The sequence below is a fragment of the Rhipicephalus sanguineus genome, chromosome 3, assembly GCF_013339695.2.
Source record: "Rhipicephalus sanguineus isolate Rsan-2018 chromosome 3, BIME_Rsan_1.4, whole genome shotgun sequence".
Lineage (NCBI taxonomy): Eukaryota > Metazoa > Arthropoda > Arachnida > Ixodida > Ixodidae > Rhipicephalus > Rhipicephalus sanguineus.
Window position 1 is genome coordinate 176,615,540 of NC_051178.1, and position 22,563 is coordinate 176,638,102.

General features: G+C 46.8%; 1 protein-coding gene across 1 annotated transcript in view; it reads right to left on the reverse strand.

Moving 5' to 3' along the window:
• The window catches only part of LOC119387714 (sodium/potassium/calcium exchanger 5), a 46,395-nt gene that overhangs the window by 21,669 nt on the left and 2,163 nt on the right, over positions 1–22,563 (reverse strand). Inside the window, exons 2-4 of the mRNA XM_049413620.1 lie at positions 4,546–4,730; positions 2,061–2,387; positions 1,696–1,779 (exon numbers count right to left, since the gene is read on the reverse strand). Of these exons, the coding sequence (XP_049269577.1) occupies positions 1,696–1,779; positions 2,061–2,387; positions 4,546–4,726 (592 nt within the window). The 5' untranslated portion in view covers positions 4,727–4,730. The remainder of the gene's footprint in view (positions 1–1,695; positions 1,780–2,060; positions 2,388–4,545; positions 4,731–22,563) is intronic.

Sequence of the window (22,563 nt, forward strand, 5' to 3'; positions counted from 1 at the left end):
AGGAAACGAATGATTGTGCGCGTAACATTGGCTGTTTCAAAGTATCAATGCCTACTGCAAGTATAAGTTAAGTGCCCACTACGCCATAATTCTTCCTTTTGCGAATCAGCGAAAGGCCCACTACGCGTCCGTAAGGCGACACGCGAACCTACGCAGATGCTCACTTTGTTAATGCTTTTGTAGCTGATGATGATTAAATGTGTCTGAGCGTTTTGTAATGGGAGGGACTTTAAAACACCCACTCGTTGCGCGATTAACATGTTTTGACGCCTGGCGCGATCGTATGCGCTTCTGCCGCGCAATATTACACGCGGTAAGGAGACTGCTTTCCCTACATGACATTCATACAGTGTTATTTTTTTTTCTTTCTTTTTTTTTCGAAGCAGTTTCAAGCAATGGTGTGGCTTTGTGGTAGAACACCTGCTTGCCGCGCAGAAGGCGTAGGTTCGATTCTCACTCGAACCGAATATCTTTATTATTTATTTTATTTGCATTTTTCTCGATTTTTCGGTCACGGACAAGATGATGATTTTTCGCTCCCAACCAACGACGCAGACACCGACACCGACGCCGATACTGGGGTGCTCTAGAGGTTAATATTCATTTCGGTTAGCAGTGCTCATCAGAAACGAAAAGAACAAAGTGGAAGCTACACAACCTTGCTTTCTGTAATTTATGATTGTAATGAGAGCAAGATGGTTTTATGAAGCTTAGAATAACAGACAGCTGAGCTAGTTGGTAAGTATTCATTCTAAAAAGACAGTTTAGAATGGTTTTATGGTCACTTCTAATCCGTAGGTTTCTCACATGTTCGGCAGGCGCCGAGCGGGAGTCGAACTTGTGAGAAACATACGGATCATCTTCTCTCCGCTTTCCTTTTCCACCTTTCTTCCCCTTTCCCCCTCCCTTTAGTGTGGGACAGCAAACCGGATGCTATAATTCTGGTTGACCTCGTGCCTTTCTCTCATTTTATTATCTCTCTCTCTCACACACACACACACACACACACACACACACAAGTTTGGTTGTCACCTAACATGTGTGTATGTGAGCGCGCGAAATTCCTTCTAAAGACTATAATTACGGTTTTTTATAGCGACATATGCTAGTCACAGGGTATTTTACAGCAAGCCTTACAATTTACTCACGTTTCTTCGAGAAATTTCGAAACAGTAAAAATGTGTTTGCGCGTGGTGCTTAAGCTCGTGGCCCTACATCTCTAGCTATCGTTTCTATTGGTATGTCTATACGCATGCACATAGACCACTAGTACCTGTGCAGGTGAACGAAGCGGACAGAGGTGAGCCACTCCTGAGGAGAGAGTAATCTGATGCCGAAAATTCCTAATTTTTTGATCAGAAACTCTCAATGGAGAGCAGAGTAAAACGCTTATGTGTCAAAATATGCATCTAAATTTCATGGATTCTTTTTCTTTTTTTTACACTTCATCGTCGTTCTTTCACCACAGCACCATGTGGCGCTGGGTGTTGGGCGTGTCCGGTAGGCAGAACTAGCAGTCTCGGGGCCTAGTAAATCGACTACTGTTGATGGACAGTGCTCGGGCACCAGCAGCGAGCCATGCTTACCTGGACTGAGCACGCCGCTCAGCTTTGGGCTCAAGCTCGGTCGAACAATAAAGTTTGTCTCTCTCTCTCTCTTCACCATAATTTCATTCGAGCGTGGATGCACACTCACCAATTATGGCAGAGTACAACTCAGGCGACGAAGTGCCGACAGCCATGACCGTAGCACCGGCGACGTCCGATGATATCTTCAGCGCTGTAATATAATAAAAGAACAGCAGCATGGCGAAAAGATTAGGAGGCTTATAGGATGTACATTTTTGTTACTAAAGCGATCAATTTTCTACTCCTTGTTCGGGCCATCATCATATTGCCTCTCAGGCCTACAACAAGCGTGAGCACTTTCGTAACAAGCTTCGAGCTCAAACTGAATGCCGCCACTTCTCAAGGCAGCGATCTCTGGATAATGTTCTGAGCAGAAAGCTTGGTCAAAATAGCTTGACAGTGTTATCTAATTGAAAAATGGTGCACACTAACCGTCGGACAGCCGCTCCAGGCAGGGCACGAAGTACTCGTCGCATACTATGGCCAGCATGCAGCAGAGGTAGGCGAGCACCAGGAAGTGCATGGCCACCCATCCCTGGAGCCGCTGTTCCTGTGTGAACGGGTCCCGCGGGAACTCATCGATGGATGGCGGCACGCACGGTAACACCAGGAGAGGAGCGGCGAGCTGCTGCTGGTGCTGCCACGTGAACGATGACGAGGCATTTCCGGCTTCTTCCTCCTTCTGTACCAGCTGAAGCCTTTCCTCGCCCTCATAGGACACTGGGACCGTCGCATTCGGTAAGGAACCCGCTGGCTTGCCTTAGTTTGGTAGGGAATGGTGAGCAAGGTGAAAGACAAAGATGCGTTGCAAGTAAGTTTGGTAGTTTAACGGTTGACAGGCAAGACTAGATTAAAATGCTTTTATGAAAAACCCCCCTTTACGCATTGTGGAAACGCGCGCACGTAGTCGGAAGTTTTTACACATGTGGCGCTTTGTGATACGACCCTTTCAGTTATATTTCCATCCTGACTCTTTTTGTATCGCACCTAAAAAAGTTTACCAGGGTTCTTCTATACTTCGAAGGACTCTGGCTGTAGCCAGAAATTCCGATTCCGCACGTGTCTTCTTACCCCTCCTGTCGCACTTTCCGTGGCAGAAAGTGCAACAAAATGCTTCATCAAGTTGATAAGCACCAAAGTATAGTATGCGTGGTCTGCCACAAGGCTGACATCACCTTCGTGAGACAAGTTTGCACGTAGAAAGGGATAATCGCGCGTTACATTGGCGTCCGTACTTACAGCCGTACATTAAAGACTGATGTGCTGAGCTTCTTGGGTCCACTATGTTCAGTAGGCTCAGCAAAAGACTACTAATGAAAACGTAATCAAATACAAGTACCTGATAGCTATGATTCCACCATAATCTAAAATACACACATCAATGGCATGTACGTACACTGTGAAGGTATCAGCCTACAAGAGCCTTCAAGTCCCTTCAGACGACGGCCTTAAGAATTCGTCGCCTTCTCATCTTACATCGTCCATGCGAGGCTGAATAACTGCGCGCTATCACTGAAGAAGTTTTATAGCATTTTCCAGAAAGAACAGAATAATATCAAAGAAATCCCAACTTGCCTCAGATGTAGGCGGTAGCGCGCACCTTTCTATGCTCAATGTGTCACATAATACTGCATTATTAAATGCGAAGCATTTCTCAGCGAACCTTCGGCACTTTGAGCGTTTCTATCTACGTATATATCTATCTAGCCGCCTACGTCTGGGTGCTCTCATGATCGCCCCCTTGACTCGGTGTAGACCAAAACTGGCATGGGAGGGTAAGAGAATTTGACGAATATGATTGCCGGGTCATGACATGAATAACGTGAAAACCCTGTCGCGTACGTCGTCAAACCCTTTCCTCCAGACACGTGTGGCACATACCCGTTTACCACGGGCCGCGGTGTACGGGTATGCGCCGCAGGTTATTGACCGTTTATATCTACCCAGGAACGGCGAGAACAGGCATTGGTAATTTAAATACGATAGCGTTAAGAAAAACCGACATCGGCAGCGTTGACCCGACGAATGGGAAGTGTAAACATTAGGATCCCAGCAGGAATCGAACCCAAGCATTCTGCGTGGCAATCAGGTATTCTACCACAACGCCACGCCAGGTCTATAAACTGGTTTGGAAAAACAGTCTATGTAGGCGTAATGTCGGTGCAACGTCAATTGTGGTTGTGGTGCTGGCTAGTTAATTTTACAAGAAAGCAATAAACACTGCATATGTACTCCTAAGATACAGGGGTCATATCAGATTAACGTCTGCGGTTCCAGTGTTGGCTCCGCTTTTATAGCAGTCTAATATAAATTACATTGGTATTCCTATGATTCAGCAAGCTATATTGAAGCATTGCTTGTCCCAGGTGGAATACATTAACGAAAGTTACGTATCATATTCACATGACTGCACCATAACGTGCACTTAATTTCGATAATACTGACGTATGTACTCTAACGTGAGGGCTGACGTTACGTCGCACCATAAGTTGCCCTTTACAAGCCAGTGTTGCCGACGTGCCTCGTAAGCCCACGATGTGCACACGGCTACTACACTTACAAAAACACGTCGATACACCTCGTAACGTTTGCCTCAAAGCCATAAAATACAGCATAGAAGTACTCGCCGACTGCTTCGCATAAAACCGATTCCCACAACGCGTGGAATCTGCCCAATTTTTTATATGTTTTCAAAGGCATACAGAACTTGTTGAACTGTAAAAGGAGCACGGGTTTGGTCGACCAGGCCCGCTTGCCGTGTGCATTGCTTCTTTCCTCTGCCCTCGTGGTCCCCCATCACGCTTACCCTGCCTCAGTGTAAAGAAGATGGCTAAGGCCAGAGCAATGCACCTCCCTATCATCTCGAGTCGCAAAACTTTTTGGCTCCTTCTCGGAATAGTATCGACAGGATGCGTACCTTTCTCCGGCAGTAAACTTTGTTCATCGACGACAGCGGGACCGGAGTCGTTGTGGACACCCCTGGCGGCCGCATAATCGGCGTGCGCTAGAAGAGCCGTCGTCAGCAAACAGAACGACCACCTGCTGCACAGTACTCCGCTGGCCCACAGCGCGCTCCTACGGCGCCGTCCATGGCCCATAACACTGCGTGGAGAGTAGTTCGACGGTGTTTCACGTGGTGTACGTCACGTGCAGTGTTAGAGCAAGAGCAGTGCTACGCTATGTCCCCCAAGGTCATTCATCGCGTCGCAATGACCTTGAGCCGCACGAGCATAAGTGTGGCTGGCGTGACAAGTCACGTGATCCGCTGCGGAGAGGAGTCGCGGCTGCGCCCGTTGGGAGCCTCACCGCGGCGGTACCACGTGACCAGGTGAAGGCTTAAAATACTGTGTGCATAGTGTTTGAAAAACCAAGCCAAGCATACCTTTAGCTCGTGATAACTAGGATTACAAGAGTTAAACCTCAGCTTTTTTTTTTTGCTAATGCGTTACCCCGTCCCCCTTTTTGTGTTATCAGTGACAAGGTGATGTTGTTATAACTTAAATGAATGAGAGATAGGGAGAGAAAAGGTACACTTTATACAGAACAGCAAGAGAGCGAAGCGAGCGGAGATCGCTTCTCCGCTACACAGTAGATGGTCCCCTCAGTACAGGATCCTGTACGGTGTTCTTAGCTCCCTTTCTCGCTAGGTAGATCAATTCCAGCTGGTCCACTCAATTGGAGCTGGACTACCGTGCTTTCCATTGACGTGCTGTGAGATGCGCTATGGTCGTGAGTCCTTGCGCATACCCGTACATGTGGTGGGTCGTTGTACATTCCTCGCAGCGCAGATATTTCCAAGAGTATAACGTAAGGAGTGTAGCGCTGCGCAGGCTAGTTGTAGTTTTCGCGGTTTCCTCTAGAGTGCACTATACTACGGTTTCCTCTAGAGTGCGGTTGTTCTGCGACGGTGGTAGTGTTCTTCGTGAAAGGCGGTAGTGTTGTGCGGTTTGTGCGTGTAGGTTAGAGGCATCGGCTCGGGTATGGAATTGCTCGAAGCGCCCCTGTCGCGGCTGCCGGCACGCCTGCGCTTGGGCGCAGGAGCACACCACACCCACAGCACTAGTATTACTCCGACAACAGTCTAAACCCGGTGTAGATAAGAACTTTAGCATAACTTTGCAAGTCCGAGTTCGAGAGCGCGTATCGTACAGCTCTGCAGTGAGTATACTAGTAGGTGCTGAACGGTAATGTCCGAGACAAATTTCGACGCAAATCGCCTTAAGCATATAAGCACTCTTGCCGGGTCGTGTTCCGATGTCTGCGCTTGTACATGTCCTGTTCATATCCCGTTTTATTTCTTAATTTCTTTTTTTTTTTCAATTTTGCAGCGATCATTGCTCACCAGTGATTCCTGAATCATCGCTGCAGGAGCACAGTCACTGTCCTTGACATCTGCGCCAGTTGTGCGCACAACGGCAGCCTCGTATTACAGAAGTCCACATTAAGTACTAGCAAAGCCCCTCATAAGCTCTCCATGTCGTTGCGCATGCATACGCTCGCAGGACTTACGGAAAAGCACTCACCAAAGCTGGCTTCTCTGCAATATCGAGTAATTGTGGGGGAACACTCACTTCTGCGAGTGTGTTCGTTCTTTTTAAGTGAGAAAAGCGTTTCTTTAGCTAGCACAACAAATTCCGTATGGGTGGACAATCCAGCTGCCGGGGTGACATCATCTAACCGTGAGTGACGTCACACACACACGTGTGCGCTAGTGACGTACGCGCAGCGCATATGTACGTCAGATACACATAAATGTGTTAACAAAGTTTGGACGGCTGGTTTGAGCTAGTAGGGCCTCTATAGTACCGAAGCAACAGGCGCATGCCTCAGTAGGTGGAAAAGAACGCCATTAAGAATGCCTGGCGTGCAAGCAAGCGCGTACAGACCCTTGACACGTTTTCCGCGGCGCTGATGGTTTCTTCAAAAATTTCCTTTGTGCAAGCCAGCGCGGTGATACGCTTTGCCCGTTTTCACAACGCCGACGCAGTGCTTTAAAGTCACCGTTATGCTATTCGCACGAACAATGATAACTGAAACCTGTCAATTTCTGTTGTCACATTTTTTACTATGTTTATACTCTACAAGCGTGTATGCTGACACCCTCGTGTAAAATACCTGTCGTTTTTGGCCATTAACTGTCCCACAGGAGGTCTCCGTACTTAATCTGCCTCGGAAATCTCATTTAGTTCAACATAACCGACCATCTAAGAACACCGTTTTAAAATTTGCACGACAGCTGAAATCTAGATCGGTCATCTTACCCGAACAGGCAACAAGCTTACACGGAGAGTGAACTGGTTGAGAGTGGCTCAAAGTGTTTGCCTAGACGAGTCGGATACATTCAACTGAGGTGCAAGAGAAGGGAGAAAAAGATCACGTTTCATCCTGACGATCCGCAGTCCAGCCTTGCCATCCAAACCGAGTCTTGATACGTAGCCGCACCCTTTATCTAAGGCGCGTCGGCCAAGGCCTCAAAGAACCTCTCAAGAAGTGAGGTCAAGGTCCGCCTCGTCCATTTATGTCTTTCTTAACGCGCTAGCTGCAGCGTGCACTCGCTGCCCCGCAAGCGATAAACAGCACTGATTTCGCGGGGGAAAAAAGCACCTGTCGCTTCATGATGATCGCGCGGGCAGGATAGGTCAGGGATTAGTTTATGGCATCGACAAAACCAGCAGTAGCTTAAACCTTGTCTTGTATTGACTTGCAGTGACAACTTCTACTCGCTTAAGTGTGTGCATTGGCAGCAGCAACGCTCTGGTGCTGCGAGCCACGTTGCTCTTGAGCCAAATGAGCAAGTTCCCGCAAAATAAAATTGACCAAAGCTAGCATGACCAGCTGTTCCAATTAACGTGATCTGCTCTTACAAGTGCACGTAAAAGAGGCATACATCACGAAATGCTTTATATTAGAGCAACACCTTATGTTCCCAATGTGCCAGCAAAAAAAAAAAAAAAATCACTCCAAGGTTCACTCTAAGGAAGTACGAAAAGACACTACAAAACACTTGAATCAAAGTACGTAAAAGAAGTTTTGAATTCGTTAATTTTGCCGACGTTTGTTCATTCGACGTTTCAATTAAGTTGACCACATTTGGCGGTCCCTCAAGGGTCTAATTGTGGTCTAATAAAATGGTAATCGACTCTAATGCACATATGTGTAACCGGAAAACATCTGTATAAGACCGCACACGTGTGTCCTTTATTGAATATACGCCAAGATCTATAAAGACGGATAACATGAGAAGGTTGTCAGTGTTCTTTCTCTGTCCAGTGTTGAATCCGCCCTGTACAGTATTTAACATTATATACCAATTAGCTCAGCAACAAATTTTGTTAAGCTATATTTCTTCTGCAGTGGGCCCGTCTATTTGTGCCTTTAAAAAAAGCGCTTGTCCCGTGCACCTGTGTTCTATCTCTGTCCTGCGTTGAATCCGCGCTATTCAGTATTCAAGATTTTGAACCAACCAGCCAAGCAACGAATTTTGTTAAACTTGAAAAGGGCTGTATGACGGACTTGTCGAGTGGAATAGGACAGACTCATTTCAAACGACAATTAGTCGCAGAAAAGCGATGTAAACGCCACACCGTTTTTGGTGGTTTCTTGTGTTATGAACACACAACACCCTTCTCATGCGGCCCGCTTTTTTCTCGGCCCGTTGATTCGCACGATAATACTGGCACACACGAGGCTCTCGAAGTATTTCAGATAATAGACCGAACGTGAAAAACGTAAATCATATAACACGTTGCACATCCGGCCGGTTGCATGAGCACCAATTTCTGCACCGGATGCGCGATGACTCGGTGTTCCACGAGCTCATTTGGAACAGGTGTTTACAGGGTCGCCACATGTGTTGAACGACGTCAGCGAGCCACAAATATCTATAACGAAGAGCCACCGATTCGAGAGAAGCCTTTGTTCGTTAATGTAGAATTTCGCCATCCCAAACAATAACTTATAAGCGAAAGCAGGAAACTTTATCACACAGTCATTTTTCATCTTCTTTCATTTCAAAGTGCGAGCAAATATTGAAAATTGAAGGACAATTTGTAAATTCTAAAGTGTGTTCGGCGAAAGCCTGTGGCCATTCGACGCCGCCGACGGACGCCGTTGCTGTACGCCGCCGCCGTGTTGCTATGCGCCGCTGTGCCATCACGTGGTTGCTGAGAGGAGAGGCCATAGATGGCACCGTGCCAACGGACAGACGAACGGACGGACGCAAGCATGAGACAGTAAATGCTTTCGCCTTAAATATACCTTCATGCATTCAGAGCGACGTTTAGCTTGCGAACCTTCCCGGACTTTGCCGACGGTGCCTGCAGCTGTGTAGTTTAATAGCGTGCTGTAGCAGTCTTGTTAATTAGCTCAACACGGGACAGGTCGAGTCGGCGTTTTCAACGACTGCTCTAGGGACATCACCAAGATACCCTCTGGACTTGTGTAGAAATCGTACAAATTCTGCGTTACGCAACCCCCCCCCCCCCCCCCCAAGAAAAATTAAACGTAACCTCCCTCAACGGAAATTATCCAAGGTACCCTAGCGTTATCGCTACTGCCACGACTATATTGTTAGCTGGGAACAGTGACGTCTGCGTGTGCGTAAGTTATAAAAGGCAGCGTGTGTACGCACACCCACGTAGTGTTGCTTTTCATAATGCCAACCAGATCAACGGCCTGTACTTGTGAAGGTTAGGACCTATCTGGCGTTTCGGAATTGCGTGTGCAACGAGCAAAGTCGAAACTTAGATAGTGCGAAACATGTGCTATATATATTCTGCATGCTGCGTGGTCTAGGGCTAAAAGAGTGCGCTTCCGCTCTGTTCCCGAGCCTGCTGAAGTGACACCTGCAAATTCTCGCTGATGCAGCCGTATTTCAAATGATCGACGTCACAGACTATTACAGTGTGGCACTAGTGTTCCCAGCTTATTAGTTGCTTGTGCCGAATGCTTTACATATTTCGCTATTGAAACACACTATACGTTTGAGTGGATCGCTAAAATTAAGCAGGGGTGAAGCCGTTTTTTTTTTTACATATATGTGGTGTTCTTGAAGCATAATTGCCGTCAAAAGTTTACACATCATTTTGATGTCGATTCTCAATACTGAGACACAAGTATTATTAAAGTGTTTGGTCCTATTAATATTGTGAGCACATTATTCACAGCCTCCGTCCTTCATCTTCTTCACCTGTATATAACCATCATCACTGTGAGCGTCTTCTTCGTTCAAAGAATCGGTCAGGCGGCCCTGCTGAATAAAAGGCGTCGAGCCCACGACATTGCTGCCGTCTTGCAGAGTGGTGGAGGTGCGGAGTGCGGGCAATATATACTTAACGCTCTTCAGGAGGTTTCCGTAAGTTATTGCCTTTCAGTCACTTAGCACAGCAGCTCGATAGTGCAGCTGTAAACCAACGAAGAGGTGCGGAGGTAAACTTTAATAGGATCCTCAAATAAAGGTCTGGAAGACTGCATATACACGATAGAGATAATACCCAAACACGCGGTAGCTTGGTGCCCTTTTTGAACGTTCTTCCTTTCGCCTTTATAGTTTCATTTCTCTTATTAAAGGCAATGGAACAACCACTCTGAATAAGCGATATTCTCGAAGTCAACACTAGTCATGGCCGTGGGGGCTTGGGAAGTTCAACCCCCCCCCCCCTCCGATATCTTCACATTTTGTATGAATGCATGCACATGTATAAACACAAGCACAAACATGCATAATATATATATGGGTCGGCTTTTTCTGCCCCGTTAGGGTGGAGGGGAGAGGGGGTACTTTCGCATATTTAAGACAACTGTTGTGGAAGTTTTGTATATATTTTGCTACATAGCCCGTTGCAGCTCCATAGTTTGTACCACTGGTACAAATATATAGCGTCTATATACGTTATTCAAGGATATCAGTAAGTTCCATCCATAGCTCTAGGGTATCTGCGTCTAGGCTGCACTGCGTAAACTGCCTGCTATAAAAGTTCAGGTCATTTATATCACAACGAATTGACCTGTGCAACGAACGCAAGGAATGAAGCGCAAAGATGGCCCCTGCTCACATCTACCAATGCTTCCGCCTCTTGGCGTTGTTAAACTTGGCACGTATAGGCTACATATGATGTATAAGTGTGATGGTAGGCGTTTACACGTACTACGGAGGCGTTTTCAAGACAAGGCTTACCAATAAATACAAACGAAGAGCAAAGAAGCACGCAAGGAAACTTCACGGTTGACGAAAGGGTAGGTTGCTAATTGGCGGTCTGTATACGCGTCATGAAGACCATAATCAATGCAACACGACCGCTCTTTAAAAGTGAGCATTAGTTCGCCTCGCGGTGACGCAACTTCAGCGTGGCTTAAATGTAGATGCCGGCGTACTCCCATTGCAAGAAAGAAAAAAGAATAAGTATGAAAGAGGTTATATTACCTTGTGATGTTTAATTAACATGCTGAAACTATATCTGGGTCGTGGAAGGAATCACAGCAGATTGCAAAACGCTTCTATGTTGGACAGCTTTAGCTTGCCTCTGAATACCAATAGGCGGTGTTTTCTGCAATCATTCCAGTTAATAACCTGATCACAGATGCAGCGGATAGAACCCGCCGCGTCGTGCTCCGCATCAGAGTGACGTATTCATGCAGCAACGCTGCCAATTGAGCTTGCTATAATATATACAAGTCGATTACAAATTCAGAATGGCGCGAAAGTCGAGGACGAACGAAACAGGCCACCAAAGGCGCCTTCTCAGAATTTCTTTTTCAGTCGAAACAAGCACGTACTAGACGTAGGGACAGTATACTAAACGCGCAAGTGCCAGAAGCGAACGAATGAGCATACAACGCAACGCCGTGTATATAGAGCGTTGGCAGTAGAATAACGGATCACGGAAACACAAAGGACCCGCAGAGTTCAGCTTAACGTGCACGTTCACTCAACTGCGGGATAATGTCACTGAGATGACTGATTCGTCGTGGTGACTGAAAACACAGAAAAGAGCTGTATGAAAGCACTGTTAATAATCAACATCACCACCACTATTGTCATCGACATTATCTTCTTTGTCATCATTCATCTTCATAATTGTTATTAAAAGAATTGCTAGAAAGCAATCACTTTACAAACCTCCAGTAATGCGCAGGGGATTTTCGGAAAAGTCCTTCTTCCTCTTTACTACTGCGCTGCATTATTGAAATACCGCTGTTTTCGCGCGTGTTGAAGTCATGTGGTTTCATAAGTGTGACGGTGCTGCCCGACACAATATTCGCAGGAGAGGATTTGTATGTATGTATGTATGTATGTATGTATGTATGTATGTATGTATGCATGTATGTATGTATGTATGTATGTATGTATGTATGTATGTATGTATGTATGTATGTATGTATGTATGTATGTATGTATGTATGTACGATTTGATTGATTGATTGATTGATTGATTGATTGATTGATTGATTGATTGATTGATTGATTGATTGATTGATTGATTGATTGATTGATAAGGCCTAACAAAACTTATCCGACGCCCTAAACCTGCCTAAAACGTTCTTCATACGACATTCAATCGTAGCCCTGTTCGCAGCTGGCTACGGTGCGTAAGACTCAACCACTTCTTTCTACAAGTGAGAAAGCACCTTTCACGAGAAAGCCCGTTCCAACGCATGCGTCAGCGTTCCTCTCAGTTATGCCTTGGCTGCATGCTTTGTGAACTTCTGAAGGGCGATAAGCGCTGCGTCAAGCCGAATTCCTGCTCCCCACTAGGTAAACATCAGCGCGCTGCGCGCGCACTTACTGCGGCCTTGCGAGGTAGGCGGGAGCGGAACCATGCCCTGCACTGCCTGTTGTGCTCTCGAAACGTTACCCAGCGGCAGTGCGCGGGTGGGTGTTGGGATTCGCGAGCCGTGGAGTTTATTTCCAGGCGTCGAGTACGCGCGTATTACTGGCGCCTACCTCTGAAGCAGTAGCGTAGGGGTGGAGGGGTGGGGGGCTGTAACCATACTTTATGTATGTTCGTGCGTGTGTTTGTATGTGTGCCTGTATATATGCAAAATTGAAAATTTTCGGGGGGGGGGGGGTGGGGGTGTTTGAACCCCCTTGGCTACGCCAGTGCTCCGAAGTTAAACAAAGGTGAACATAAGCGAGCTCACTATTCTTAAATTAATAATAAATTGTGGCGCTTACATGCTTGAAGATGGTGGGCACAATGGGCTACGAAGCATGTCGTATACGAAGCCCGTTGTAGCGACATGTCTCGTACAGTGGAGGGATGCCTGGCTGTCAGGGGCGTAGCCAGGGGGGGGGTGAGGGGGTTCAACCCCCCCCCCCGAAATTTTTCGATTTTGCTTGCCTATATATACATGCACACATACAAACACACGCACAAACATACATGAAGTATGATTGAACCCCCCACCCTCCCCGAAAAAAATTTCTCGCTACTCCCCTGCTAGCTGTGGACTAATTTTGACTAGCCGCGTTTGGTTAAAGTTATTTAAAAGTCTGTCACACGATTTTTCTTTCTCTCGCTCCTTTTTCATCTTTCTTTTTTTTATTATTCTGCTCGCATAGAAATGTTGCCGTTGCGTCCACGGTATCAAGTTTCTTCATCCGTGCAACGCCACAACCACTGAGCTACAGCTGCAGGCCACTGGCGTCTTAGCGCTACTTGCTTTGAGCGAGGACGCAGTTTCTAAAAGCAGCACTCTCATGGGGCATCGCATCGAGCGAGCGAGATTTATCTAAACGTTACAGGCCTTCTTTGATAACAGGATACGTCGCGTTGTCTGATACACTAGAGATGTCGAAAGCGGATGCCTAGCTGCCAGGATTTCGCTTCACATAGCAGAGGTAGAGAGCGTATCTGGCGTATCTACGAGCCCCTTAAGCCCAACTTGGCCTGTGCTGAGTCTGGTATAAGCCGTGTAATCTTTCCAAGAAAACGCCACGTCGCTCCTTCACCAGAGCGCTCCTTTCTCTTTATCGTGATGTAGTTGACTCTCGAAGCAATGAACACGACCGAAGTAGGAGTAGGAAATCACCTGAAATGAAGAGAAGAAACGCGCGCGCCGGGGAGAAGCTGTCAACTCACGGCATATTAGCAGAAATGCGGCTAGCTGGGTCTGTCTCATCATATCATCCCGCTACCATGCGCATCAAGCAGTTAACTTGCGCAGCTAAAACGTTTTCGGGTCGTGGCATATTTAATACGTAACGATGATACTGTAACGTAAACGGTACGGTGTCAGCGGCACTGCTAAAAGACCTTATTAAGCGAAGCTTTTATGAGTTAAAGATTTCGGTGGCGGCGGCATCATGTATACGCGTAAAACACGGCGCCGGCGAGTGACCAGGAATGCGGGTGTGCAGAAGTGCGGCCCTCGAAGGAAGGTATACGCCGCTTTGCAATAATTGACGCTCTCTATATAGATCTATGGCTTGTCGGAGATCAGTCGTATCTGGTATTGCGATCGGGTCTTTTATCGAGGTCACTTGTGATTTCACGATGCCCCGTTTCATTGTTGCCTTTCATTGTTGCACTTCATTGTTCCACGCATGACCATCGTTTTTGCCTGTAGCATCAGAAGTGTTCCGCTACTAAGCACGCGGGAGAAGGTCCACTCCCGGGCATGGAGGAAGGAAAAAGTTAGGAAAGGTCATGGCGCAACGAGAAAGAAAGAAAGAAAGAAAGAAAGAAAGAAAGAAAGAAAGAAAGAAAGAAAGAAAGAAAGAAAGAAAGAAAGAAAGAAAGAAAGAAAGAAAGAAAGAAAGAAAGAAAGAAAGAAAGAAAAGCAGTAGGTCAGGCACGCATACGACAAGCTTCTATTGCCCCCATTTTTCCAGAAAGAGAAGGGCTCCTAATTTTTGTCTAAGGCAGTATACGTAGCACTTAGTATTACGTAGTATTACGTAGTATTACGTAGTATTACGTAGTATTACGTAGCACTTAGCATTACGTAGCAGTATACGTAGCACTTCGTAGTAACTTTCGCCCCTCCGATTACAAGGTGTAATCAATGTCGGTCTTTCTTGTTTTCTATCTTTCTTTCTTCCGTCTCATGCATATTCTCTATTTTCTGTACTTTCGCTAATAACCTAATACTTGTTGTTCTAACCGTGTCGATTGTTTAGCTTACATTTAATCTACTGCAGAACCAGGCTTTTAGCTTGCGATTATATTTCGCTCATCATTTCCTCCACGCATTCCACATAGAAAGCTATTCCAAAACCAACGCCCTTCTATAAAGGAGGCGTTGCCCAAACAGCGGCGCTGCCTCCGCATCCCAGAGACGATTTTGCAGCTGCCGACGTTCAGACCACAGGCGCATCGCGATGTTCAGCGACTGCAGAACAACGGTCCCTAACTTTGTCTTTACTCTCGGATCTTGGCAGACGCAAACGAGCCCCTTCTCCTTCACCCGGCAGCTGATCCCTTCCGTGTATACCTCCACCTTGGCCCGTCTCACCGCTGGCACACGGAACGATAGCATTGTCTTTGCTGTAGCCCGCTCCTCTCTTGGTAGCCTTCCAGCAACTTTCCGTCTGACGAAATCTAGGTCGGAGAACCCTCTTGAGCCATTATGTCGTGAGACAACATTCATTCAATTGCACGAACTGATCGTTTTTGCACGAGCACCTCTCGAATCTCTGTTGACACTTGCGCCAGAGTAAATTGATTCAGGTCATTTTGCCATTGCGCGACGAATGGTTTCGCAAATCCCGCAACGCGACCGAGAAAAAGAAACGAGAGAGAGAGGGAGAGAGGGGTATAGAATGCGAGAAAGGGGAGGAAGTCGATCACGCTCCAAAGGCGTCACACGCCCCGAGTCGCGGAGCTTCTTTCGTCATCGCGTGGATGACGGGCGCCCTCGTGCTGTTCGCGCGCTCTCAGCTGATGTCGTTGCAACTTCGTCGTTCGAGCCGGGCAGGGCTTATTTCTGGCAATTTTCTTGACGCTACGATTAAGATGGACCTACGCGACACCGTGCCTCTATACAACCGAGGGCCCGGTGGCGCTTCCCACCGAATGAAACCCCGCATTTTTCGTTCTATAATACTGAGAGGCGAATCTTGATTGCAAGACTATTCGTGCATAGAGAAGAAGTATTGCTTGAAAAGCCGTTGTGGCTGCTCATCTCTCGGCGTGTTCAAGCGTGTTCTTGGGAGCCTCGACTACCGATCGGCAGCGTTTTCTGACCATGCTGAAGAAGTGTTGTAGGGCCCCTCTACGTGTCACAAAATGTTCTAGCTTCCAGTCGGCCTTGTGCGGTCTGTAAAGAAATGCGGTGGACGTGAGATACTCGCATGGCCAGTGCGTATAACAGCTCTTCGAGAGATTTTTTTTTCTTTTTCACGCCGATGTTGTTGCTCATTTACGCATCCACCATTCCAAGGCAAAAATCCATTTCTGAAACCCGCGAAGAAAGATGAGGACGTTTTCTAGCAAGACCACAAAGAATAGCGAAGTGCTACGGCGAAAAAAACTGTTATTTCATGCAATCGAACAAATACGGCAGCTTGAATAACAAGACAAATCGTATCTCACGAAGCATTAACCGCATTGTTAACTGCTGCTGCTTCGCAGCGAACCAGAAAAATAAAGAGAGAGAGAGAGAAGCGGCGGCCTGGCTGCCATTGTACTTCGTGAGTCGAGTCTCGACGTTCCAATAAGTGCGAGCGATGTGAGAAAATGGCGCGAAGCAGAACTGAGAAGACAACTGCGACGAAAGCCAACGTTATAACGATATGACCTTACGATGCAGGTCGCGACGCATTCGTCGTATAAACAGCCTGTTCTTTTCTCTTCTTTTCTTTTTAACCAGCAGGGCGCGAGAGACAATGCCTCTGTGTATAGGACGAGAAGAGGAAACAGAGGGGCAATCCTCTCTCGCCTCCGCATATAAGCCCAGAGCCGTCCCTGACTGAGCTCCAAGGAAACGTCGCTAAATACAGGCTAAGGGGGCGAGCCAGTACGGCCTACAAAGTTCCAATACCGCCTGTGCACGGCTATATGCATCGCCATGTGAAATGGGAGGAGCGAGCATTGTCGCTTTTTGTTGTTTTTAACAGCGTGGTCATGAAGTTGCTAACACCTGCACGAAGCGCCACGTCTTAGTAGATAGATATACGTTACGAAGTCCCCACGCAGCAAACTCAAATGTGTTATAGCGCACGCGATGACGTACGGACAGGAATACATGGGACATGTGCATTCTATGTCCTCTTAGAGATAGGTTGCCTGTTAGTCGCGGGGTTGAATCTCGGCCGCGAAGGCCCTCCACTATTGCGTTTTTCATAATCATATCGTGGTTGCGGGACGTGAAGCCCCAACAACTATTATTATTAGGTTTCCTCTTATACGTTCAAAACACGTCCGATTCCGATGGACGCGGGACGTAGTCTCCCACGTACCCTAGGTGTCTGCGTATTTTTGCGTGTGCGCTGCATAAACATCGAAAATGACCGATTAAAAAGCCCAGTACAGTCACTCTGATCCCCCATCAAGCTTGATTTCGACGAGCTCCCTTCATTCTCTTAAACATTACCTTTTTTTTTTTCTTGTATGAGCGCGACCTTAGTATAGACACTGCGTAAAGGAAGGGGCGATTGGAGGAGCCGATGTCATTGAATATGAATGAATGAATGAATGAATGAATGAATGAATGAATGAATGAATGAATGAATGAATGAATGAATGAAACCTTTATGTCAGGGAAGAGGACAGCTCTCGGCCGCAGTTTGGGATGAAAATAAAAATACGCTACTAATACGCTATATCCCATGCGTATTGCGCTCATGCCCGAAATAAGATGCACCGCCTTTAATTACTTGTGCAGATATCGTCGTCTGTAGCTAAGTGCATTACAAGAACGCATGCGGCTGCCTGCTTGGAAAGCATTTTCTACGTAACTATACAACGGCGCGTTGTAATGCAAAATAGACACACGTCGCGGACCTGTGATGTTATAGAGGTTCCTGTGATGTCAGCGCAAAGATTCCTCGCTTTACACCACGAAGTCAATATATTCGGCGAGAAAATGAGAAGAAATGGACGATCCCGACATATTAGGGGCGTTTTTCTTGTGTGCTGTAGCGTCGCCCGCTTTCTTCCTTCCTTCTCAGCCACGGAGTAAGAAAAGAAATTGTTCTCATCGCATCAGTTATGGTGGCGAAATGGATGCTACGTTCTGCTGAGTGACGACGCGCGATCGGTTCCCGGCTGTGGAAATTTCGAAACGCTCGCATAGCACTTGAATTAGGCGCACGATAGTATAGTAAAAGGTTATCCTGAAGCTTTCAATGTACTACACGTCGTCTTTTAATAGCCCAGCTCTTGCTTGGGCACGTTAAGCTGAATTTGTCAAATAAATAGTTCAGTCAGACATGCGAGAAGGAAAGCCTATATACTCGGATGTTCAACTTTGAGTCAGTACGCCTCGCTTACCACGAGCGAACTTCTTTGGTTTTGGAAGAATCCGCTGATGGGCTAGTTGGTAAATGTTTTGATATGTACTAAGTAGGTACAATGCGAAGAAAGGAAGACAAAGAGAAGACACATAAACGGCGCGCCAGTCTATGTCGTTTATGTGCCTTCGCGCTGCACATACTTGGTAAATTCGGTATTAATGACGCGCCCAAACGACGATGTGATTATGAGGCACGCTTTAGTAGAGAACTAATTGTGACCAACCACCTGGGGTTCTTCAACGCGCACTTAAATCTAAGTAGGAATACACGGATGTTTCGCCTTCATAAAAATGAGGCCGCCGTGGCCGGGAATCGAACCCGCGTCCTCGAGCCAACGGCAGCGCAACACCTCAGCCGCTAAGCTACCAAGGTGCGATAGAGGCGAAATGACAAGCCGTACATGATAACAAGACGGTTGAAAAGCACGGGGAAAATCCCTCTGCGGCGTGTCTGCGAGCTCCAAGAGGAATACTGGAAAGGAGGGGGGGGGGGGGGGAACTTCCTTGCAGAAGGACGAAAACACTATCGCATATTGCAGAGCGTAATCGCAACGTAAAGGGAAAGCCTCTGAATGCAAACAGCGGCAGAGGAAATAACGCATTAGCGCGCGTCAGCTCACATTTTATGCGCGTAAACCGCCATGCGTCTGCGCGTTAACTACACGGCTTGCCGCACGCCAGGCTAATTTCCAGCACACTTTACCTGTCTAGATGAAATCCACGCGCAAAGTCCACAGAGCTAGGACACCCGCTCTCCCACATCTGACCTCTCTGCATGTACTCATTACGATTCCTAGAACTCCTCCTCGATGTTCATGTGTAACTTGGCGTTTCCCAAGTTTTCTCAGTAGCACATTATACATTGCTAACCGCGCATCTGACGAATAATAATTGTTGGGGTTTCACGTACGTCCCAAAACCACGTTATGATTATGAGGGACGCCGGAGTGTAGGGCTTCGGAAATTTCGCCCATCTGATTACCTTTAACGTGTACCTAAATCTAAGCACACGGGCCTCTAGCATTTCGCTTCCATCGAAATGCGGCCGCCGTGGCCGGGATTCGATCCCACGACCTTCGGTCAGCAGTTGAGCACCGTAACCACTAGACCACTATAGCGGCGGGTAGCATCTGACGAAGATAACAGAAGTCCTCATTAACGGGCATGCATGCTTCGGGGTGAGTGAGTGAGTGAGTGAGTGAATAAACGTTATTAAAAGTCCGGGCGAGGCGGGGGGAAGAGGGGATTAACCCCTGTCCCGTCCCACTCTCCGTCGATGATGATGGCGTCAGGTGACGGCTTGAAGCCCTTGGACCCGGGCTAGGGTCAAGGGACCATACCCGGGCGGCATCCTCGGCTTGCCGGACGGCCCAAAGTTGGTCGGTCAGCTTGTGGCTGGTGAGTGCCGCCTCCCAGCGGCAGCGACGCCGACGCAGCCGATCCGCAGCAGTGACCACAGCCGCGGCGGCGGTCGGCCCCTGCCCTCGCGCCGTGGTAGCAGTTCGTCCCTGCCTTTTTTTTTTTTTTTTTTTTACGGCGTCTATCGTTTACTGTGACAGCCTCCTATTATGATTTTCCTTAATTTACCTGATGGCTTGCGCAATAAATTATGGCGTATTGTCAAACCTGGGGTCAGGATGAAAGCTGCGTAAGGTCACGCAGGGCTGCAGACAGATGAAAAATGTATCGGATAAAACGCGACACTGTGGTTTAACGTGTACTGTGTCAGCACGTGGAATGTTTCTCATCGGTGTTCTGAACAGCTCCATTCCATGGAATAGATAAACCCGCGAAACAGGCACCTACAAACAGAAAACCATAGTAAGCTTTCAATGAGGAACTAACTGTTTACGTTCCCCGAGGTTACAGAGAAGAAAATAATGAAGAAACCATAAAGAAAAAACTTTGTTAACCACGTGTACAGTTGTTGCTGGCGAAATTTTTTTTCTTTCTTTCATTCCGCACATATCGGGTACTATAGTAACAACGGCCGCTTAAAGCACGCCCGTAGGATGATAGAACATCGTTTGTGTATAACCAACCATATATAGTTGAAGAGAGGACGCATAATATTACTTTTTTTTCTTTGTTTGTTTTTAAGCCTTTATGCGCATGTTTGTCTAGATAAAGGCAAAGCAAACAAATAAAAGACGCCCTTGGCAGCTTCAGAAATCTCCGGAATATAGGGGTATATACATATAGAAACAATTAAACACGCATATTCCTTAGTCTATGCATCCAGACCTGGCACTTAAGAATTTCTCATTGGTTGGTTTGTGGGGTGGTTCAACGTCCCACAGAGAGTCAGGCTATATGAGAAACGCCGTTTAAGGATGCACTTTACATAAAGTTAAAAGAAATAATTATAGTTATTCAAAGAAGTAACATTAGAATTTCAGTTCATATTAAACGACCAAGGATGCTTGCAGCTGGCATTTAATGAAGTCGATTTCTATCATACTCGATAGTGAGTAGGGGCCGCCTTCGGCTACAAAAGTTCCTCCCGTTTGACAGATCATGGCATCCTATGTGATCTATACAGCGCGTGTATGGTCATATGACTTGCTTTTGAAAGAATGATGACTCCTACAGGCCACTGTTCACAAAGCATAGCTCGTCACTGGCGATATCAACGCTGCACTCGGTACGAAAAGTACGATACGCATTATGTGACCAGCGCCCAAAAGAATACACACGACTTATTTTACGTTGATGGCGTTAATGTTTCATAAATGTTTATTCACTTCTTTCTCTATTTCCACTGTATAACGAGCCGTTAATGGCACCAGAACTTCACACGCATCGCCAACATATAAGAATAAATCATTCACGCGATAACAATGTCCTTATTAAACACCCCACCGTGTGATCCATTCCAAGTAATATTAAACTGAAATAGTGGATAAATTTCATGATATGCCGCCACATTTTCCACCACGATAACAGATAACACAAACCTTCTGGGCCTGCAGAAAAATCAAAACAAATACTACAATAATAACGCGCTTGAAGCCGTAGCTCGCTCTCTTTAGCAGCTCCATGGATTTTGTTGATATGAAAAAGCGCATGGGTGTCTAATAGTTTAAATACCACATCTACTCGATCCCTGACAGCGAGTTCTGATGGCAGCACTTTATTTATGCAATGCCGAGATAACGGAAACATTCTCGGCTTCATACCGTGCATGTGCGTTCACATATTGGCTTAGCACAACTTTTCACGCATGGGAACGCGCAAGAGGTGCTGCAGAGACTATTAAAAGATGGCGTACATCTGGCAAAAATAACGGTAGTAAGTAGGTCGAAGTGTATATAACGTCACTATACGCTAGCACGTGCAGTTAAGAGCATCGGAAGTATATGGTGCACTCATCGATCCACGAGCTTATACCTGCGTCTGTAAATACCATTCAGTCTTCTACAGCAACAACTGTATAGGAAACAGTACGGCCAATACGGCATCCCTGCACTGGGAAGTCTGATGCCATCAGCTGTGATAGCAGATCGTTTTCCTCTCTTCTTTCTCGCATTAAATCTTTATCATTGCTTCTAGCAATAGCGCCAGGTGCTGAAGAAAACAATACCATATCCGCCTGAGAGAAAGGGAGAAACATCATTGAATAAAAGAAGATTTTAGGCCCCGTGCAGCGCAGCTCACTGGCCCAGCCAAGCCTATTTTCTATCCTCATTCTCGTCCGCAAGCAGTGCCTCCCGTGTTCTGAAATCCTGTGTTCCAATAATTGTACGCACCTTATATGTGTCAGTCTGTCTGGGCACATCCACGTGACATGCGGTGATGTTGGTGTGTCCCTGTGCCGCGGGCATTCGTCTGTGTTTCGAGTGTGGTTAATACGGCTAAATGCTTGTAGGCTTGCGTACGTGTGTACCTGTATTCGGCACCAACTCCTCGCATATTGGCTGTTAAACTTTGGGTGCGCTAAAGGCTATTATAATTCACAGTTTTACAGCGAAAGCTGTTATGAGATCATTTCACCGGCCGTTTTTGGCGCCGTAGTTGTCCGCCGCCGCCGCCGCCGCCGCTGCCGCCGCCGCCGCCGGTGTCCGTAATCAGTATCGCTCGAAATAAGAAAAAAAAAATGAAATAAGAAAAAAATTCCAGGATGGAACGAGGTTCGAACCTGGGCCCTCTGCGTGGGAGCCCAGTATTCAACCTCTGAGCCATGCCGGTGCCTGAAACTGCTTTGCAAAAAGGTCCTATACAGTCTTCATGTCGGGAAGGAACCACATTAGCATATGCAATATAGCGTCGTAGAAGAGTAAAATAAGCACCAAGCGTCGCACAACGCGAATTCTGTAACTAGGCGTCACATAATGCGACTTGCGCAACGAGTAGGTTGTTGAATGCTTCCAACCAAGGAGGTTTAAACCTCCTTGCTTCCAACCCATTACAGGGCTCTGCCATAATTCTTCGTCGTCATCAGGCACAGCATCAACAAAGTGCGCATAATGCCTTACATGCG